The sequence below is a fragment of the Chelonia mydas genome, chromosome 5, assembly GCF_015237465.2.
Source record: "Chelonia mydas isolate rCheMyd1 chromosome 5, rCheMyd1.pri.v2, whole genome shotgun sequence".
Classification (NCBI taxonomy): domain Eukaryota; kingdom Metazoa; phylum Chordata; order Testudines; family Cheloniidae; genus Chelonia; species Chelonia mydas.
The window spans coordinates 34,779,675-34,798,952 of record NC_051245.2 but is presented as its reverse complement, the minus strand read 5'-3'; the positions used below and the strand labels follow the sequence as shown (position 1 = coordinate 34,798,952).

At 42.0% G+C, this 19,278-nt stretch overlaps 1 protein-coding gene across 3 annotated transcripts in view; it reads left to right on the top strand.

Annotated features, from left to right (window-relative positions):
- Positions 1–1,505: 1,505 nt before the first annotated feature.
- The window catches only part of ANKRD55 (ankyrin repeat domain 55), a 72,442-nt gene continuing 54,669 nt past the window's right edge, over positions 1,506–19,278 (top strand). For 2 of the 3 annotated variants that reach the window (XM_037903188.2, XM_043546924.1), the window contains exon 1: positions 1,512–1,937. In XM_037903188.2, coding sequence (XP_037759116.1) covers positions 1,883–1,937 — 55 coding nt within the window. In that variant the 5' untranslated portion in view covers positions 1,512–1,882. Of the gene's footprint in view, positions 1,938–19,278 lie in introns of all 3 variants that reach the window. The other variant, XM_043546923.1, reaches the window with a different exon arrangement.

The following is a 19,278-nucleotide window of genomic DNA, read 5'->3' as shown; positions in this document are numbered from 1 at the left end:
TTCAACTTCCAGCCATGTTATACCTTTCTCTTCTAGAGAATATTTATTAAATATTTGTTCCCCATGGCAATACTTATAGACTATAATCAAGTCACTCCTTCTCTTTGTTAATTAAATTAGATTGAGCTCCTTAAACCTTTTAGTAATAAACTTGTTTTCTAATCCTATACACATGCTCAGGCCTCTTCTCTGAACCCTCTCAAATTTATTAATATCCTTCTTGAATTGTGGATGCCAGAACTAAACACAGTATTCCAGCAATGGTTGTACCTGTGCCAAATACAGAGGTAAAATAACCTCTCTACTCCTACTTGAGATTCCCCTTGTTTATGCATCCCAAGATCGCATTAGCCTTTTTGGCCACAGAATCACACTGGGAGCTCATGTTTAGCCCCCACAACCTCCAGACCTTTTACAGAGTCTCTGCTTCCCAGGATAGAGTCCCACATCCTGTAAGTAGGGCCTACCTTCTTTGTACCTAAATGTATACCTTTATATTTAGCCATATTAAAATGCATAGTTTGCTTGCGGCCATCTTACCAAGTCAACCAGAACACTCTGTGAGAGTGACTTGTCCTCGTCATTATTTACTATACCCCCAATTTTTGTCAGTGATGATTTTGTGTTTTCTTCCAAGCCATTAATAAAAAGGTTAAATAATGTAAGACCAAGAACAAATCCCAGCGGGATTTCACTAGAAACACTGTTCAATGGTGATTCCCTGTTTACAATTACATTTTGAGACCTTTCCAGATTTTAATCTATTTAATATGCGCCATGTTAATTTTATATCTAGCTAGGTTTTTTAATCAAAATGTTGTGTCGTATCAAGTCAAATGTCTTACAGAAGTCTAAATGCGTTATATCAAAACGTTTACCTCGTAATCTCTTCAAAGAAGGTGTCAAGTTAGTTTGATGGGATCTATTTTCCATAGTTCTTGTTTATTAGCACTAATTATATTACCCTCATTTAAATTCTTTATTAATCGAGTCCCATATCAGCCTCTCCATTATCTAGCCCAGAATTGATGTCAGACTAACCAGCCTACAGCTGGACTCCCTCTCCTTTGGCTTGGACATAGGACTAGGAGAGTAAGTATAAAATGTGTATATTACAAGTTGCATTGTAATATCTCATTAAAACACTACTAAAACACACCAAACATGTTTACATTAAAAAGGCTTTCTATTTCAACTGACCGTAGTTACTGAGAACAGTTACATTGAACTTTTACACCTTATCTATTAAATACAGCAAAAAACGTCATTCCCTTTTATTTATGTTCTCCATGCTATTCAAAACTCACTCAGTTAAATAGGTGGGTGGCTGATTAATTAATAAACGACAGAATGTATGCCTACTACAATATTTATATAATAGTCAATTAAGACAGCATTGTCTGTGAACACAGCATATGCCGTTTGGCTTCTAAAATGAGTACCTCAGAAGCATCCAAATTGCACTGGCAGTTTTGCACATGCTCTGTTTGCCATAGCGAATCCTCATTCACCCATTGAGATTTCTGTTTGTTTAAAGCCAGCATTCTCGTTGCTGATGCTGGGTGATCTGCAGTGTCTTTCTCAGGCCTGATCATAGACAGTTTGCCCCTCTTAAGCTAGTGTTTTTTCAAGACCTAGAAGCTCAATTAGGCCATTTCTGGAGAAGTCTTTTTAATAGGGTCCTTATTTAACAGAATATACCATTCTCACTATGTGAGCGACCGTGTCTTTGCCTTGACAACAACCTGCAGCCGTAAAGCGAATTTAATTCTCAAACAAGAAGATTGGCGACAGCTATCATTGCATATATTGTTTACTGTAATATATGGGATTCTTCCCTGGAAACCACGGAGATGGTATTTGCCTGGTCTAACAGTAAATAATGAGAGAGACCACAATGGATTTTAGTACCTCATCGGTGTTTGATCAGCACAAAGGTAAGTCAATTGCTACTAAAATCCCAGCATCCCTGTTGAAATTGTATGGTTTTGGCTGGTAAATCAATGCCTCATATTTTATGGTGGAGGTCTGGTCTAATGTGAATGTCTTATATGTTTATCGTATGTTGTTTCTCTGTGTTTATACAAAAGGGACCTTCTTCCATCAGTGTTAAGGACAGATATTTCTGCCTACTAGTATTGCTTTAAAAATAAAGCAATGATTTCATCAAGAAGAATGACAGCAGTTTTTTAAGGTCAGCTATGAGAGTTGTGTATACAACGGTTGTTACATTAAACTAGAACCAGTTAAAAATGTGGTGTTTGACTTGTACAAAACTAAGTGCCCATTTTCCTAATTAAATTCACCTATTTTGGAATTATAAGATGTAAATAATGAAAGAAATACACACTAACAAGTGATCTTAATTCAGGAACTCTTTAGATGTACTGCACAAATATTACTGTGTCTGAACATAACATATCTAAAATAAGCCCTAGGGCAATGATAAATTTTCTACAAGAATAGGTTGCTATGGAAATATAGATGGATCTTAGTTATCTATTTTGTAGTTAGATTATTTGAATTTTATTTGTTGGGGTGGGGGCTATGCTATATCTAATATAATTTACATCCTTTCTTGCCTAATTCACTAAAGTTCTGTATTCTTTATATTCCCCTTTTTTCACAAAGCAGGAAATTTTCATTGTTTAAACAACTATGTTGCATGAAATCTCTCTGTCTATTTACAAAGCCCCCAAATGACTTATGTGCAATCTTCCCAATCACCAGTATGCATCTGCAAGGTGTACATGCTGATAAAGCAGAGTTGGCCCCAAAACAAAAGCTTGTGGCTTGCTGCGTATGTGAAAAGGCTAACATCAAAATTCTTCAAAATGCAAGTGGTGCACCAAGAATACTGCTTGTTTAGTCTCTTTAACACATCAGCATCCCATTCTGCTATTTGTGAATAAATTGATATAAATCAGATATATATGCATCAAATTGCAATGGGAATCAGTGACTGTGCAAAACACAGTTTTGTCACGGTCATTTTCTGGATCCATTTTGATTTGAGTTTTTCTCTTAAAGTGTTCTATAGGATTAGAGCATAAGAACGGCCATACTGGGTCAGACCAAAGGTCCATCTAGCCCACTATCCTGTATTCTGACAGTGGCCAATGCCAGGTGCTCCAGAGGGAATGAACAGGTAATCATCAAGTGATCCTTTTCATAGAATATCATAGAATCATAGAATATCAGGGTTGGAAGGGGCCTCAGGAGGTCATCTAGTCCAACCCCCTGCTCAAAGAAGGACTAATCCCCAACTAAATCATCCCAGCCAGGGCTTCCTCAAGCCTGGCCTTAAAAATATCTAAGGAAGGAGATTCCACCAGCTCTCTAGGTAACGCATTCCAGTGTTTCACCACCCTCCTAGTGAAAAAGTTTTTCTTAATATCCAACCTAAACCTCCCCCGCTGCAACTTGAGACCATTACTCCTTGTTCTGTCATCAGCTACCGCTGAGAACAGTCTAGATCCATCCCCTTTGGAACCCCCTTTCAGGTAGTTGAAAGCAGCTATCAAATCCCCCCTCATTCTTCTCTTCCGCAGTCTAAACAATCCTAGTTCCCTCAGCCTCTCCTCATAAGTCATCTGTTCCAGTCCCCTAATCATTTTTGTTGCCCTCCGCTGGACTCTTTCCAATTTTTCCACATCCTTCTTGTAGTGTGGGGCCCAAAACTGGACACAGTACTTCAGATGAGGACTCACCAATGTTGAATAGAGGAGAACGATCACATCCCTCGATCTGCTGGCAATGCCCCTACATATACATCCCAAAATGCCATTGGCCTTCTTGGCAACAAAGGCACACTGTTGACTCATATCCAGCTTCTCGTCCACTGTCACCCCTAGGTCCTTTTCTGCAGAACTGCTGCCGAGCCATTCGGTCCCTAGTCTGTAGCAGTGCATGGGATTCTTCCGTCCTAAGTGCAGAACTCTGCACTTGTCCTTGTTGAACCTCATCAGATTTCTTTTGGCCCAATCCTCCAATTTGTCTAGGTCCCTCTGTATCCTATCCCTACCCTCCAGCATATCTACCTCTCCTCCCAGTTTAGTGTCCTCTGCAAACTTGCTGAGGATTCAATCCACACCATCCTCCAGATCATTAAAGACGATATTGAACAAAACCGGCCCGAGGACCGACCCTTGGAGCACTCCACTTGATACCGGATGCCAACTAGACATGGAGCCACTGATCGCTACCCTTTGAGCCCGACAATCTAGCCAACTTTCTATCCACCTTATAGTCCATTCATCCAGCCCATACTTCTTTAACTTGCTGGCAAGAATACTGTGGGAGACCGTGTCAAAAGCTTTGCTAAAGTCTGTTGCTTTTCCTGTCACTCATTCCCAGCTTCTGGCAAACAGAGGCTAGGAACACCGTCCCTGCCCATCCTGACTAATAGCCAATGATAGACCTATCCTCCATGAATTTATCTGGTTCTTTTTGGAACCCTGTTATAGTCTTGGCCTTCACAACATCCTCTGGCAAAGAGTTCCACAGGTTGACTGTGTGTTGTGTTAAGAAATACTTCCTATTGTTTGTTTTAAACCTGTTGCCTATTAATTTCATTTGGTGACCCCTAGTTCTTTCTTTATTTACTTTCTCCACACCAGTCATGATTTTATAGACCACAATCATATCCCCCGTTTAGTCACCTCTTTTCCAAGCTGAAAAGTCCCAGTTTTATTAATCTCTCCTCATACGGAAGCTGTTTCATTCCCCTAATAATTTTTGTTGCCCTTTTCTGAACCTTTTCCAATTCCAATATATCTTTTTGAGATGGGGCAACCACATCTGCACGTAGAATTCAAGATGTGGGCATACCATGGATTTATATAGAGGCAATATGATATTTTCTGTCTTATTATCTATTCCTTTCTTAATGATTCCCAACGTTCTGTTCGCTTTTTTGACTATGACTGCACATTGAGTGGATGTTTTCAGAGAACTGCCAACAATGACTCCAAGATCTCTTTCTTGAGTTGTAACAGCTAATTTAGACCCATCATTTTATAGGTATAGTTGGGATTATGTTTTCCCAGGTGTATTACTTTGCATTTATCAACACTGAATTTCATCTGCCATTTTGTTGCCCAGTCACCTAGTTTTGAGAGCTCTTTTGTAGCTTTTTGCAGTCTGCTTGGGACTTAACTAGCTTGAGCAGCTTTGTATCAAAACAGAGATAGAAAAAAAACCATTACTTCATTGTGCTGGCTCGTGCATTGGTGGGATTCACTCTTCCCACGTAAGCATTCTTGCCAAACTTCGTTATTGGTCATTCTGTAGGCCTGGCTTGACATGAATAATTGGCCATGGGTACAGCCTTATTTTTTGGGAGACAGGATTAGGGAAGTAGATAAATCAGGAGGCTGTACACAGAATATCTGTAGTAGCTAAGATAAGAGGGAACATCATTTACAATGAACAAGATAACAATGGATAAAATAAGCCTGGCATATAAATGAGGTAAAAGTAAATTGTGCATGGACAGAGCGTGCTGCACAGGGACTGGTTCCTACAAAGTAAACAAGCCAGTCCCAAAACATGTAATGCAAGGCATAGTAAATGCAGTGTAATACGTAAGCATGGAAGAAGTTTGTTTTGTAACTTTGGAGGTGCGGTATGCCCTGTACTTGCCCCCTACACTTCAGCCTGATTAACTCAAGTGTAGTTTGATTGTATGCTAATAAAGAAATCTCAGTGATTAGGTCTGGGAGCCTACTGAGTGCATAAGTTTTCAGAATTCACCCCAACAGACTCCTGAGTGGAAAAGGTCTCAGAAGCTACCCCAACGTACTGGTGCCATGACTCAGTGTGACATTCTGTACCTTAATTGTTACCTTACAAGACGCGCTTTATATGTAAGATATCAAGGGAAAGGTTATGATCTGCTGAAAGTCATTTCTCTATCCATATATGTATATCAGTAATGCATATGAAGTTATAAGAATTGTGTTGTATGGTTGTCACTAAAACATGCTGTATGTTGGGGAAGAATCAGCCACATATTAGCTCCCCAGAGACAACAGCAAGGAAAGTAACCAACACCCAGGCAGGATGTCAATGAGCCCATCAACAACCATTGTCCAGCAAGGGAGCTACAATGCAATGACTCACCTGCATGAGGCCACACCAGAGGAATTGCTCAGCCTTGACTGGAGACTCAGCAATGCCCACCCAGACATGCCTGGACTTGTGTTTTCCAAGCACGTGGATTGAGGGTATAAAACTGAACACAGGGGGCCCAGGCTGGGCCTTTCTCCTTCACCCACCTACGCAGCAAGCAACAAGGAGACTCTGAAGACTCCAACTGAGGGGACTGCCCCAGATTTCAAGGGTGAAATCTGTGTACTATGAACTGCAGTACCCAGTGGGGTGAGAAAAACTGCTTAATCTAGTGTTGCCAACTCTAATAGGGATGAGAGTTTAGACTGCATGCTTAAAAAGAAAAGGAGTACTTGTGGCACCTTAGAGACTAACCAGTTTATTTGAGCATGAGCTTTCGTGAGCTACAGCTCACTTCATCGGATGCATAGCATATCGTGGAGCTATGCATCCGATGAAGTGAGCTGTAGCTCACGAAAGCTCATGCTCAAATAAACTGGTTAGTCTCTAAGGTGCCACAAGTACTCCTTTTCTTTTTACGAATACAGACTAACACGGCTGTTACTCTGAAGACTGCATGCTTATATTTTATTTTGGTAACCAACTCTGACTTTTTGCCTATCACTTATAATCTATCTTTTGTAGCCAAGAAGCTTCTTTTACTGTTTATCTTTACCAGTGAGTCTGTATGAAGTGTGTGGCAAAACTGCCCACATTTGCAAAGGCTGGTATATATGCACTTTCCATTGAAGTAGTAGTGAACCAATGAATAAAATTCCATTGCTCGTCTTGGGGGAAGGGGGAGGATTTGGCTGGTGCCTTTCCCTGTGTGATTCCCGAGTGGCTCTGGGATCATTCATGCAAACTAGCTGGGTGTGGGGTCTCTACATGCGGTTGTGCTGAGTGATAACACCTGGAGGGGTTTGCTGCTGGTCATTAGCAAGGCATTGTGAGAGACAGCCCAGGCTGGAGAGAGTTAAGGGGTCACAGTGGTCCCATGGTCCCAGGCTGCACCCTGGAGATCCCATCACACTCAGATGCTGTAGTCTGGAGCAGGTAACATATACACCTCACAGCCTAGCGTTAAAGGAATGGCACTGGAAGGGTTTAAATATGAACAAGTGGGTACCATGCTGGAGAAGTGGGTTAAATCTAAGGGTGGACACTCTGGACTCCTCATTGAAGTATTAGGGGGAGTTTGGGACCAGGTGCAAAAGGAACTCCAGAGAGTGTTATGGGGATGGGGGGACTGCTTGGAAGAGCACAGCAGAGATCCTTTGAATGCCACTGAAATTTCCAATATGGATTAACTGCTTCTGAATATACTAGGGGGGTGTAACTTGGATACAGTTGTGTAAAAAAGTAACTACAAGCAAAAACAAGGGGTGGGAAGGGAATACCTAGTAAGTTTTAAAAAAAAAAATACTGCCTGTCACAAATTTCAGTGTCGCAATCAGCTTACTAAAGCTTCAGCTAGCTGAACCACAGAATTAAAACAAGGGCGTTAGAGACAGCAGTAAAACAAAACAGTGCAGTTATCAGGGCCCAAGCCAAAAAGTTCTCACTTCTTGGTTTTTTTTTTAAAAAAAAAAACTTGTTCAAAGCTTAAATATAAAAATTGCAGTTTAAAAAAGTAAAAAAATTAAATGGTCTTTGCTTACAATTTGCAATTTACAAAAGGAAAATGTCAGGTGTGCAAAAACCATTTTAAAAAAGAAGAAAGTTCAAAGGTTCAGCTGACAAGGCTAAGCCAAGCAAAATTAAAAGATTTATTTGGTCTCTCTTACTAAATTGTTTACAACATAGCAAGCGACCACAAAATTTAACAAAACACCTCTTTAATAGGTGTGCTAATAATAACATCACATGTAGTATGTGGGCAATACAGCTATATCAGCAGTTCTCAGCCTGTGGGCCACGTGTGCTTTTAAAAAAAAAAAATTTGCTGGTCTGGCAGGGGAGGGGCTGTCTGAGGGAGGGGAGAGAGAATGGCAGCCTGCAGAAGTGCTGCTCCCAGCAGGGGGCTGGTGAGTACTTCAGGGGGCAGGAGAGAGTGGGTCTGTGGGTAGGTTGGGCGGGGGGGCACGCTGGGATTTAGAGTTTTGCTGGGGTACTGCAGCACTCCCAGGTTTTAGGTAGGGTTCAGCTCCAGGGGTCGGTTCCAGCTACCCAGCCCATTGTTGGGGGTGGGAGGTCCAGGTCCAGCTGCGGGCCCCGGGGTCCTGGGATCTGGCTGCCTGGCCCTGAGCTGCGGGGTCCTGGTCCAGCTGCTAGCTGTCCAGGTCACGCTGCCTGGCCCTGCATGGCGGGGTTCCGGGCTCTAGCTGCTGTCGGTCAGCCAGTCCGGCCACAAGGCAGTCCCGTGTATGGCCACCTGGCCCTGCACTGTAGGGTCTAGGTCCAGTCCCCCTGTCCAGCCCCACACCTCAGGGTCCCAGGGTCTGGCTTCTTGCCACCTGGCCCTGTACCACGGGGTCCCGGACTCCAGCTGCCTGGCCCCGTGCTGCAGGGTCCGGATCCAGCCCTGCACAAGGGAGGGGTGTCCCGCATTCTGGCCACCCAGCTCCATGTCGGGGTCTGGTGTCTGGCCCTGCTGCAGGGCCCAGGGATCAGCTGCCCGGTCCCAGGCAGTGGTCTGGGTCTCTGCTGCCCAACCCAGCACCCAGAGCTCTGCTCCTGGCGCCGCTCTGGGTGGTGGCACTAGGCATAAGGGATTGTGGAGGGATTGTGTGTGGGGAGTGCAGTGGTTCTCAGCCTGAGGCTCACAATGATAAACAGGTTGAGAGCCACTGTGCTATACAAAGTAAAAGCAGCCTTAAAATATAAGGAGCAAGAAAACGTGCTCTTTTAACCCGACAGAAAAGCTAAAAATTTGGCACAAGAGGTGACACGAGTTGGTGCAGGATAAGAAAATTAACAAGGGGCCAATACCATGAAGTTAAATGTGAAATCACTGTAACACGTACAATGTGGAAGATAGAACAGCTTGATTATCACTACAAAAGGTTCCCCCCCCCCAACTCTTCTGCAGGTAATAGCTTACCTTACCTGATCACCCTTGTTACAGTGTGTATGGTAACACCCATTGTTTCATGTTCTCTGTGTATATAAATCTCCCCACTGTATTTTCCACTGCATGCATCTGATGAAGTGAGCTGTAGCTCACGAAAGCTTATGCTCAAATAAATTTGTTAGTCTCTAAGGTGCCACAAGTCCTCCTTTTCTTTTTGCGGATACAGACTAACACAGCTGCTACTCTGAAATGTGGAAGAAGTTTGTTTTCCCTTCTCAAATACTGTTGTAAGACAATGCAAGGTCTGGAAAGACCCAGGTTTGTACTGCTGTTTGCACCTGGAGGACACTTGCATGTGCAGGTGTATTGTCTTACAAACAGAGTTGCTGGCATGTGGATTCACTCTAGGGGAACAGTCTCCAAATTTCACAGTACAGTTGAGATGCTGGAAGGTTGATAAAGTAAAAACTGCCTATGCTGGTGATAAGTTTTATGTGGTGGCTAAAGAGGACCACTTCTGGTACAGACCCAGGGAATGCTATTTTAATTGTCCTATGTTCTGTTTCACACCCAAATCTCTTGTGGTAATAAATGGAAAGATTTTTTTATATATTTTGTACTGGTTTTTTATCCTATAATGAAAGCAAATTACAGAAGGATGCTTTAAAGGCAGGGAATCTTATAATGTGGGATTACACCCTGTTGGACTATACTGAAGGAGGTGAGCTTGCACTGCCTGGTTTGTACTTTGAGACAAGTATCAATGGTGGTTCAAATGATTACAGCTACCGGTCTCGGGAATCTGTCCCTGGGTAGTGAACTTCAAAAAGAAAGCCCAGAAAGACAGGAATGTAATGCAAATGAAACAAATGCTAATATAAAAAAAAAAGAAAAGCAGTGGAATATAGGCCTGGCTTGACATAAGTAATTGGGCATGGCTGGGGCTTCATTTCTTGAGGGAGATGATTAGGGAGGTAAATAAATCAGCAGGCTGGAAACAGAATGTTGGTACTAGCTAAAATAAGGGGAACACCTAGGGGACCACTAATAATGAATAAGACAAACCTGGAATGTAAAATGAGATAAAGAGTAAGGCGTGCATGTGATGGGTTGGACCCCCTGTCTGGGTGTCCACCTGATGTGCTGGGATTCCACTGAGCCCACGCATTCCACCAGCCTGGGCTTCCTCCCCCTGTCCTTACTGTGCGAGACCCTCAAGCCTTTCCTGGCACACGCATAGCAGACAGACTGAAATCAGCTCTGTGTGGGAGGATTCAGCTCGGGCATTTAACCAGCACTCACATGCACACCTCCTTTGGGGTGTAAACCCAAAATAATATTGTCTTACACTGTATAGAAAGATCTGTACCATGCACGCTGATAAAAATTTGCCCCTCCCTCAATGTGGAGGAAGATATGCACAGCTTTTTGTCGTCTGGTCCTCCCAGATATGAATTGTACAAACTGGGTATTTGAATAAACAAAAACAAGTTTATTAACTACAAAAGGTAAATTTTAAGTGATTGTAAGGGATAGCAAATAAAACAAAACACGCAACCTAAGCTTAATTCACTAAAGAAACAATTTAGTAATTTCTCACCCTAAATGCTGTTTTAGGCAGGTTGCAGAGTTTCTGCAGCTTAGAGTTCCAGTTATTTCTCTTCACAGGCTAGACCCTGTCTCAGCCTGGACTCAGCCCTTGCCTTTCCCCAGCTTAGTTCCTTTGTTTCTTCAGGTACTTTCAGCAGTTTTCCTTCTTGGGTGGGGAGGTAATGGAGAAGAGTCCTGATTGACTTACTTCCCAGCCTTAAGTAGAATTTACATAACGCGGGAATCCTTTGTCTCCAGTGGAAAAATACCAGCAGTGTCCAAGGTGGTACTCTGTACTAGGTGACATTATCACATGGCCTTACAGTGTTAAAGCCACTATGAGACAAGGTTTATTTGTAACAACCACGGGAAGGAACTCCATGAAGGCGAGAGATCAGCATCTTCATAAACCTATTGTCTATCCTAATGGGTCATCCAGGCTGATTGCATACTGTCTGGCGGTCGTTTCCCAGGTGTAACCACAGTTATAATTGTTACATACTTAATATTCCTAACTTCAGATACAGAAATGATACATGTATACAAATAGGATAATCATATTCAGTAAAACATAATCTTTCCAATGATAACTTACATGACCTAACTTGCATAAAACATATCTTAGTTATGCCATATTTATATCATAACAATATTTCTATGAAGAATATGGGATGTAGTGACACAGAGCATGGACAGAGCATTTGGTACAGGGATTGGGTCCTACAAAATAACCAAGCCAGTCCCAAAAGATGTGAGGCAATGTAATGTATAAATGTATATAAAGGAAGAGGTTTGCTGTGTAACTTTGGATGTCTGGTACACCCTATATGCACCTCCTATACCTGAGCCTGACCAGTTCAAATGTAGTTTGATTGTATGCCAATAAAGAAACCTCAGAGATGAGTTTGGAATTGAGCTGAGTTCTTGGGAACCAAGTGGACAAGGTCTCAGAGGCTACCCCAAAACAGTGATAACACACCTAGGTACTCCACATGTCAAGAAACCAGCCAGTGTCAGTATCCAAAGCTGAATTCGAACACAAGTGGTTACCCATGGAGTCGCAACCTACTAGGATTGTGTAACCGTCCATTATACAAGGGCCCATGCAACTTGCCTTGAACGCACAGCCCATTGTTTAAGGAATTAACACCAGACAGCCACGCCAATGCTAGTGTAATGGCACCCTTCTCTCCCTGCAGCATGTCATTGTGGGACACCACTCCCTTTCACAGGGGTAAGCCTGGTCTGTGATAGAAAATTAGGTCGGTTTAACTACATTGCTCAGGAGTGTGAAAAATCCACACCCCGGAGCAGCACTGTTAAGCTGTCCCTGTGTAGACAGAACTGGGCTGATGGAAGAATTATTCTGTTGACCTAGCTACTGCCTGTCAGGGAGGTGAGTTACCTACGCTGACGGGAGAACCCCTCCCATCAGCATAGGTAGCATCTACACTAAAGTACTACAGCTTCAGTCATTGTGCCACTGTAGCTTTTTAAGTGTAGACGAGCCCTTCGTGGCATATCCAGTAAGCTACAGTCTTGAAGGCAAGAGCAGTAGATACTCAGGTTATTCTTTCCATAGCCACTAGTGCCTGGGTTCCTCACAACTTGGGAAGTTTGTTTATTTGAATTTACTATGCCCCCTAGCACCCATGGGCTGGGCTGCCTTTGCCCAGAACCCAGCTCTCCTGTCACAACTGTAGCTCTCCAGGCTCTCTCCCAGCTCCACGAGGGGGTTGCACAGCAGCCTACTCTATAAGCTGCTCTTCTGTTCTCAAGCTTGTTCTATGCTGGTTCATGGCTGTATCAGTCAGCCTTTCGGGGCTGCTTCTCGTGGTCCAGTTCTACCTCTGGACAGCTATCAGGACCTAGTGCTTGATCTACAGCTCTCATAAGAACGGCCATACTGGTCAGACCAAAAAGGTCCATGTAGTCCAGTATCCTGTCTTCCAACAGTGACCAATGCCAAGTGCCCCAGAGCGAATGAACAGAACACGTAATCATCAAGTGATCCATCCTCTGTTTCCCATTCCCAGCTTCTGACAAACAGAGGCTAGGGACACCATCCCTGCCAATCCTGGGTAATAGTCATTGATGGACCTATCTTCCATGAACGTATCTAGTTCTTTTTTGAACTAGATACTCAACTGCTGTCTTCAGGTTCCTGCTGACAAATACTTCTCTCACACACACTTTCTATTCTTCATCCCATGTCCTCTGTAAAGTATGCTACCTCCTCTTTCTGGTCACCTGGTACCTGGGATGATTTAGTTGGTGTTGGTCCTACTTTGAGCAGGGGGTTGGACTAGATGACCTCCTGAGGTCTCTTCCAACCCTAATCGTCTATGATTCTACCCCCTGTTGGCGGTGCCCCCAGGGTGGATGGATACTAAGCTAGTCCAAGAGCATGCAGAGGAGAGAAGATAAAACACCTGGGGTGGGGGAGGGAAGGAAATTGAGGAGGAGCCAGGGATAACACTGAAATAGACTGAGATTTCCAGTTTATTTACCAAGCATGGGAGGGAAAGTGTCCTATTAAAAGTCTGTGAACACTAGGTTAAGTGTTGTTTAAGCTCCTGCAGTTCCTAAAATGATCTCTGGGTCATCCATGTGGGATGAAGGGGGCACTACCTGGTGATGGGCCAGTGGGGCCATCAACCAAAAAGAACCTGATAGTCTGTTTAAAGTACACTCTGTTAAATTGTATCAAAATGACATATTGTTGCAAAAAGAAAAGGAGGACTTGTGGCACCATAGAGACTAACCAATTTATTTGAGCCTAAGCTTTCGTGAGCTACAGCTCACTTCATCGGGTGCATACTGATGTATGTGAGCTGTAGCTCACGAAAGCTTATGCTCAAATAAATTGGTTAGTCTCTAAGGTGCCACACGTACTCCTTTTTGTTTTTGCGAATACAGACTAACACGGCTGTTACTCTGAAACCTGTCATATTGTTGCATGTAACTACTGGTTTAGGCACAAAATATTTGGGCTTTGAAAATCCTGCTGTCTTTCCCTCAGATAGTAATGCTTATTAATATTTATTTGTATTATGGCAGCACCATTAACCAACCAAGATCAGTACCCATTGCTCTAGGTACGGTACAAGCGAGTGCGCAGCAGTCCCAAAGAGCTTCTAGTCTAAAGAAGAAAAACAGAGACTTGGGAGAGGGGGGGAAAAGACTGAACACAGAAATTGCATAAACAATGTGATGGTGAATAAACATCATGTTTAGGTCCAGGACTTTGGGGGTTTCTCTGATGGAGCAGAGAATCACATATTGCACTCCTGTCTTCTAGGTATAATTCACTTTCAAAATGACATTCCCAAAGAACAACATGTAGTTTCAGGACTCTCTGCAACAAGAATTTTATCTTTATGGATTGAAATTATGTCCCTACTCTGGCACCACCAGTGATGGTTTTGTTGGTGTGTGGCTTTATTTATCTTCATAAAGAAACAATCAATAAAAATACAAAAAAATTAACAACTGGCTCACAACTTGTATATGTTACCACATTATGTGGCCCCACATTTCACAAGATATCAATAAAATTATGCAGCTTGTCAAAGTTGCGAGACCAGTCAATATAAAATCGGAAAATGTTACACAGACATAACATGTTAGGGTGGTGGTAACAATAATACAAAAAAAGGGGAAAAAAGGAAGGAAAGAAGGGGTTTGGGGGAGAGGTGGCAGGAAGACGGACAGGGAAAGCGCAGAGGTATTATTTGAGCTATCTTAGCATTCTTTATCCAAATGTATCAAGAGACGAGGTCCAAATTTTTCTGAATCCATACAATTGGTCTCTACATTAATAAGTTGTTCTTTCTTACATTGCTAACTCACAGGTCTGAATAGCACAAGAATGTTTTAAATAATCAAATCCATAAAATAAGAGAATGAAGTGATTGCTGAATTCTGTATTCATACACTACATGCTGTTACTTGAGTATTAATAGGCTGTTGCTGGAGGGCCGAATAGAATACTAACATTCATGAAACAGGTTTCAGAGTAGCAGCCATATTAGTCTGTATCCGCAAAAAGAACAGGAGTACTTGTGGCACCTTAGAGACTAACAAATTTATTAAAGCATAAGCTTTCGTGAGCTACAGCTCACTTCATCGGATGCATTCAGTGGAAAATACAGTGAAATTCATGAAACAGGTTATCACAATACAACCAGAAAGGAAAGCATGTCCCATTACTTCAAGCATCAAAGGGCTGGAGGAGATGGACGCTTGTTGCTAAGCACTGTTGTTCATGCTGAACTGCTGGGAAGTGAGCCTGATATGACATACTTCACTATCTGCCAGACACTGGTGGTCTTTATGAGGAGACCAAGCAGCATCTTATTGATGGTGGGGAAAGCAAATAATAAAAATACAGGTTTCAGAGTAGTAGCCGTGTTAGTCTGTATCCGCAAAAAGAATTCTTCACAACACTGAACATGTAACACCTTGATTTCCTGTTTTGCAATCACTAATAATAATAATTAATAATGTATAAATGTCGTCTTGTCAGTATGATCATATACATTTAGCTCCAGAAATTCTATGTGGATATTAAGAACTAAAGTCTAGTCTAACAAAAAGATCGCATGCACATATAACATATTCCTTGTAAAACACGACATTAAGATCACATTGTATGTATTTTATACACTTCCTTTGAGACCAAATTTCTAGTATTTAATGTCTTGAAAGAAATTATATCCTTGTGGAACACTACTATGTATTTCAGAAATGCTAAACAGAGATGTCAACTTTGAACATTCATCTTTCCTGAACATTAAAGATGCACTAGAAGTGTTTTAAAAAAAACCCTAAACCCAGATTTGTTATTGTGACAGCATTTTGAACCCATACATCATTTGGCTCTTTGCCCACAATGTTACCTGCAGATCTTTCTGTGGCACTGCTATGTATAGCCACATTACAGGCTTCTCCTTGACCCATATGCACCTTTTCGCTTCCCAGAAGACGAGTGACAGCTTCCATTCAGCAGTGCCAGACAGTAATTTCCCAGATAAAACAGTCTAACAGTCAGCTTAGATGAAACAAATGTAGCATTTATTGGTGTTTTTAACAGCATAGTGAGAAAGCAAATTAAGTTAGGTAAACACACTTGAATGCAGAGGACCTGCTCTCCTGCTGGGATAAATTGGTGTCGTGCCATCACAGTCTGTTTACTCCAGCTGAGGATGTGACCCCAATCGTACAATAAAAATCCACAAGTTGGTACTGTAAACAACTTACAAAAGGAGATTAAAGGGGTGATATGTTACCTGACTGCTGTATTAGTCCCCTTTTTGACACAATTTCTCAGTCTGTCAGTATAGTTCAACTTGTTTGTGATGCAAAAGTTTGGCAAGTTGCAATGGAGGTATAGGAGATTAGAGGTATGTCAAAACACACAGATCTTGTTTAAGCCATCCTCTCTGAAATCAAATCAATGGAATTAGCATTAATTAAAATGTGTGTCAAATGATATATTATGGCTTCGGTGCAGTTAGGAATACATAATATGCTCATTTAGTCATTCCTGTTATTGGTTAAGGATTCCCCACTTATCCCCATGTCTTGTGCTAGCTTTGGGCTATGTAAATCTTATAAAGAGCCCTATGCCACTGACAGCAGTAGAGTCAATGTTTTTTTGGAGGGGGGAAAAGGGCAGAGAGAGTCACTGAATATTTCTCTGGCTCTCCTGGGGTGGGAAGGAGGTTGCTATGATGTTGCTATGGGGATTGGGAGGGTAAGGTAGGTTATTGTGACTAGGAAGGTTTGTTTGTTTGTTTTTCTTATGTGGGAAAGTGCACCTGCTGTTACTTAAATATTAATGTTCTATTGATTTCATTTTATTGCGCTGTGGGAGGGTAAGTGCCTCACATGTCAAGGACTGGAGAATTTGGCTTCCTTTTCTAGATGGATCACTTCATGTCTCTGCCAAGAGTAGGCCTGCCTACATTGTATAAAGCCTGAGGATTTTTGCATAAAGCTTGCATATGCAAAGTGTATGCCATTTTAAAATCCCAGGTGGGCACCCAGGCTACAAATACCCCAATTTCATTAGTTATCCCCACCCAAAAAATTGATCCTGCTCCTTTATTCCATCATTTTCTTCCCTTTCCCACCCCTGTAGGGTTTCCAACCATTTATAACTGTGAAGGACTCCCAGTGACAGTACTCAAGATGGAATTCCCCATCTAGCTGCAGAATACGTACAGCAGTGGTACCAGCAACATAAGCGTCACCTCTCTGCCCTGCCAATTTGCTTCAAACTTCATACAGCGGATACTCTTCTTGGAGTAAGAGATTAGAACTAATATCCATGATACAATCAAGTCTTAGCCTCTTTGCCGAGATTACCAGTTGTGATAGTGGTTTGCGTAATGTGGAAACTGTCTATTATTGGACATTGAACTGAAACCACTGCCATTATTTCACATACTGGTAGGCTGCCGAGCAACCATCAGACAGTAATGGCTCTTAGTCACTTCTGATCCCAGCTATCTTGAAAGCTGTGACCTACAGGTCAAAGGCTCAATATCTACTTACCACCTCCGGAGCATTCCTCTTCCACTACTAACTGGATTTTAAAGTAAAATTATCTATTTTTATTTGTAAGTTGTTTAAAATGTGCAATTTAAGAGACTAACTGAAAGGAAAACAGCGTGCTTCAGTCTCAATTTAACAGTAATGGAATGGGAGGGTCTGTATTTTTAGAGGCAGAGTTCATGTCAGCTTTCTAAATCTACCAAGACTATAAGCATTGGCCTTGAGTGTGACAGACTAACTTTTCTCAGGGTGAGGGTTGATTCAGTCTCCATGGTAGCCAAGTTTTAAAAGTAAGAATGATGATTGTTTCCAAGGGAGAGAAAGTCATGTGTGCGGAATTATGCTGGATGGGAAATTATAATGTGGAGCTAATGGGAGCTGAGACCACATAGGATCATGGATTGGTCTTGTACGTCAAATAATTTTTAAATATTTTGAAGACATTTTATCGCGTATCCATCCAGGAAATAATAATAATTGTTTGTTTGTATATTAGTAAATGGTTTGAACAGACTTCTTTACAGCTGCTTGGTCTTTTTTATCCTACAAAGAATTTTCAAATGTAATTATGTTAGCACAGAAAATTATGTACATAGGGCCGTGCCACCCTTAACTTAGATTCCCTTTCTGTTGGCGAACTCTTCCCATTCACGTTACTTAAACTCACTTTTCTGTCACCTTCCTTTGTTCACATTGTAGTTCAGTGGCCTGACAAATTTCACTCTAAAGAACTAAGGGCCTGACCCTCAGTTACACTAATGGGCCTTAAGGTAGATGGTCAGCTCATGTCACTCAGGTAGTGTAACTGAGCATCAGGCCTGAGATCTATTGCATAACTGAAGCGGCTACTTTGTTGTGCCAGGGGTATGTCTATGTGGCTGTTGGGAGCAAGCCTCCCAGCCCAGGTAGCGAGACTTACACTGGTTTGGCTTGAGCTAGCGCACCAAAAATAGCAGTGTGGATATTGTGACTCTGGCTGGAGCTCGGGTTCTGGAGCCTAAGGAGTCAGGTGGGCTTGAGACTCCAAACCTCAATATCCACACTGCTATTTTTAGCGTGCTAGCTCAAGCCTTGCTAGCGTGAGTCTGTCTACCTAGTCTGGGAGGCTCATTCCCAGATGCAGTGTAGACATACCCTTAAAGAGCAGACTGTAACAGGCCAGCAGCATTTACCTAAAACATCACACCATAATAGGTGTGAGCCTGTGGAGAAAGGGTAGGAGAGTTCTGTTGACTTACTGAGAAAGATGGCTCCTTACCCTACCAAGATATAAGGGAAGTGGGGGTAGGGGCTTTCTAGACAGAGAAGGTCTAGGTGGGAGCTACACAGGCTGGATGGAGGAACCTGAGAAGGAGAGAGGAAGTTTGAGCTGAACTTTATCTTATTATTAACTTCTATGTTAATAAAAATAGACTACATTAAGGGGATGAGTTTGTACTGTATATAATATTTTTATTTAATATTTGAACTGTGTTTCAGAGCCGGTTCAGAAAGACATGTTCACATGCACTTTTTTGCTATTGTAAAAGCAGTTCGCTCTCAGGCTTACACCCTTTTAATGTTTATTTAAAAACTCAGTATGAGATAATAAAGAAAATACAGAAACATCCTTAATCATTGTGTTGATAAATGATAGGGGACTGCAAAGGAAATTCTGAAACAGCCTGAGACATATTGATGCTACTGAGCACTGAAGAAGGAGATTAAAATTGAAAATACGTTCACAGTCCAATTTAACATCTGAATGCTAGAGATTCATAAATGCTCATCTTCATTTCCCAGCAATTTTGCTAACGTGCAAAATGAAATTGCCATTCACTGTGTCGCATGAAAGATTACTTAGATATGTCAGAAGTTTGGGTAATAATAATTAGATCTAGTACACTTTCAAAAGCAGATTAGTTGAAGTGAAAGAAACTCTGACTACTAGGAAATATACCCCATGTGGCTCTTTAATAGGCACCCAGTAAAGCCTCTGAAATGCTCAAAGATATAATTTGTCT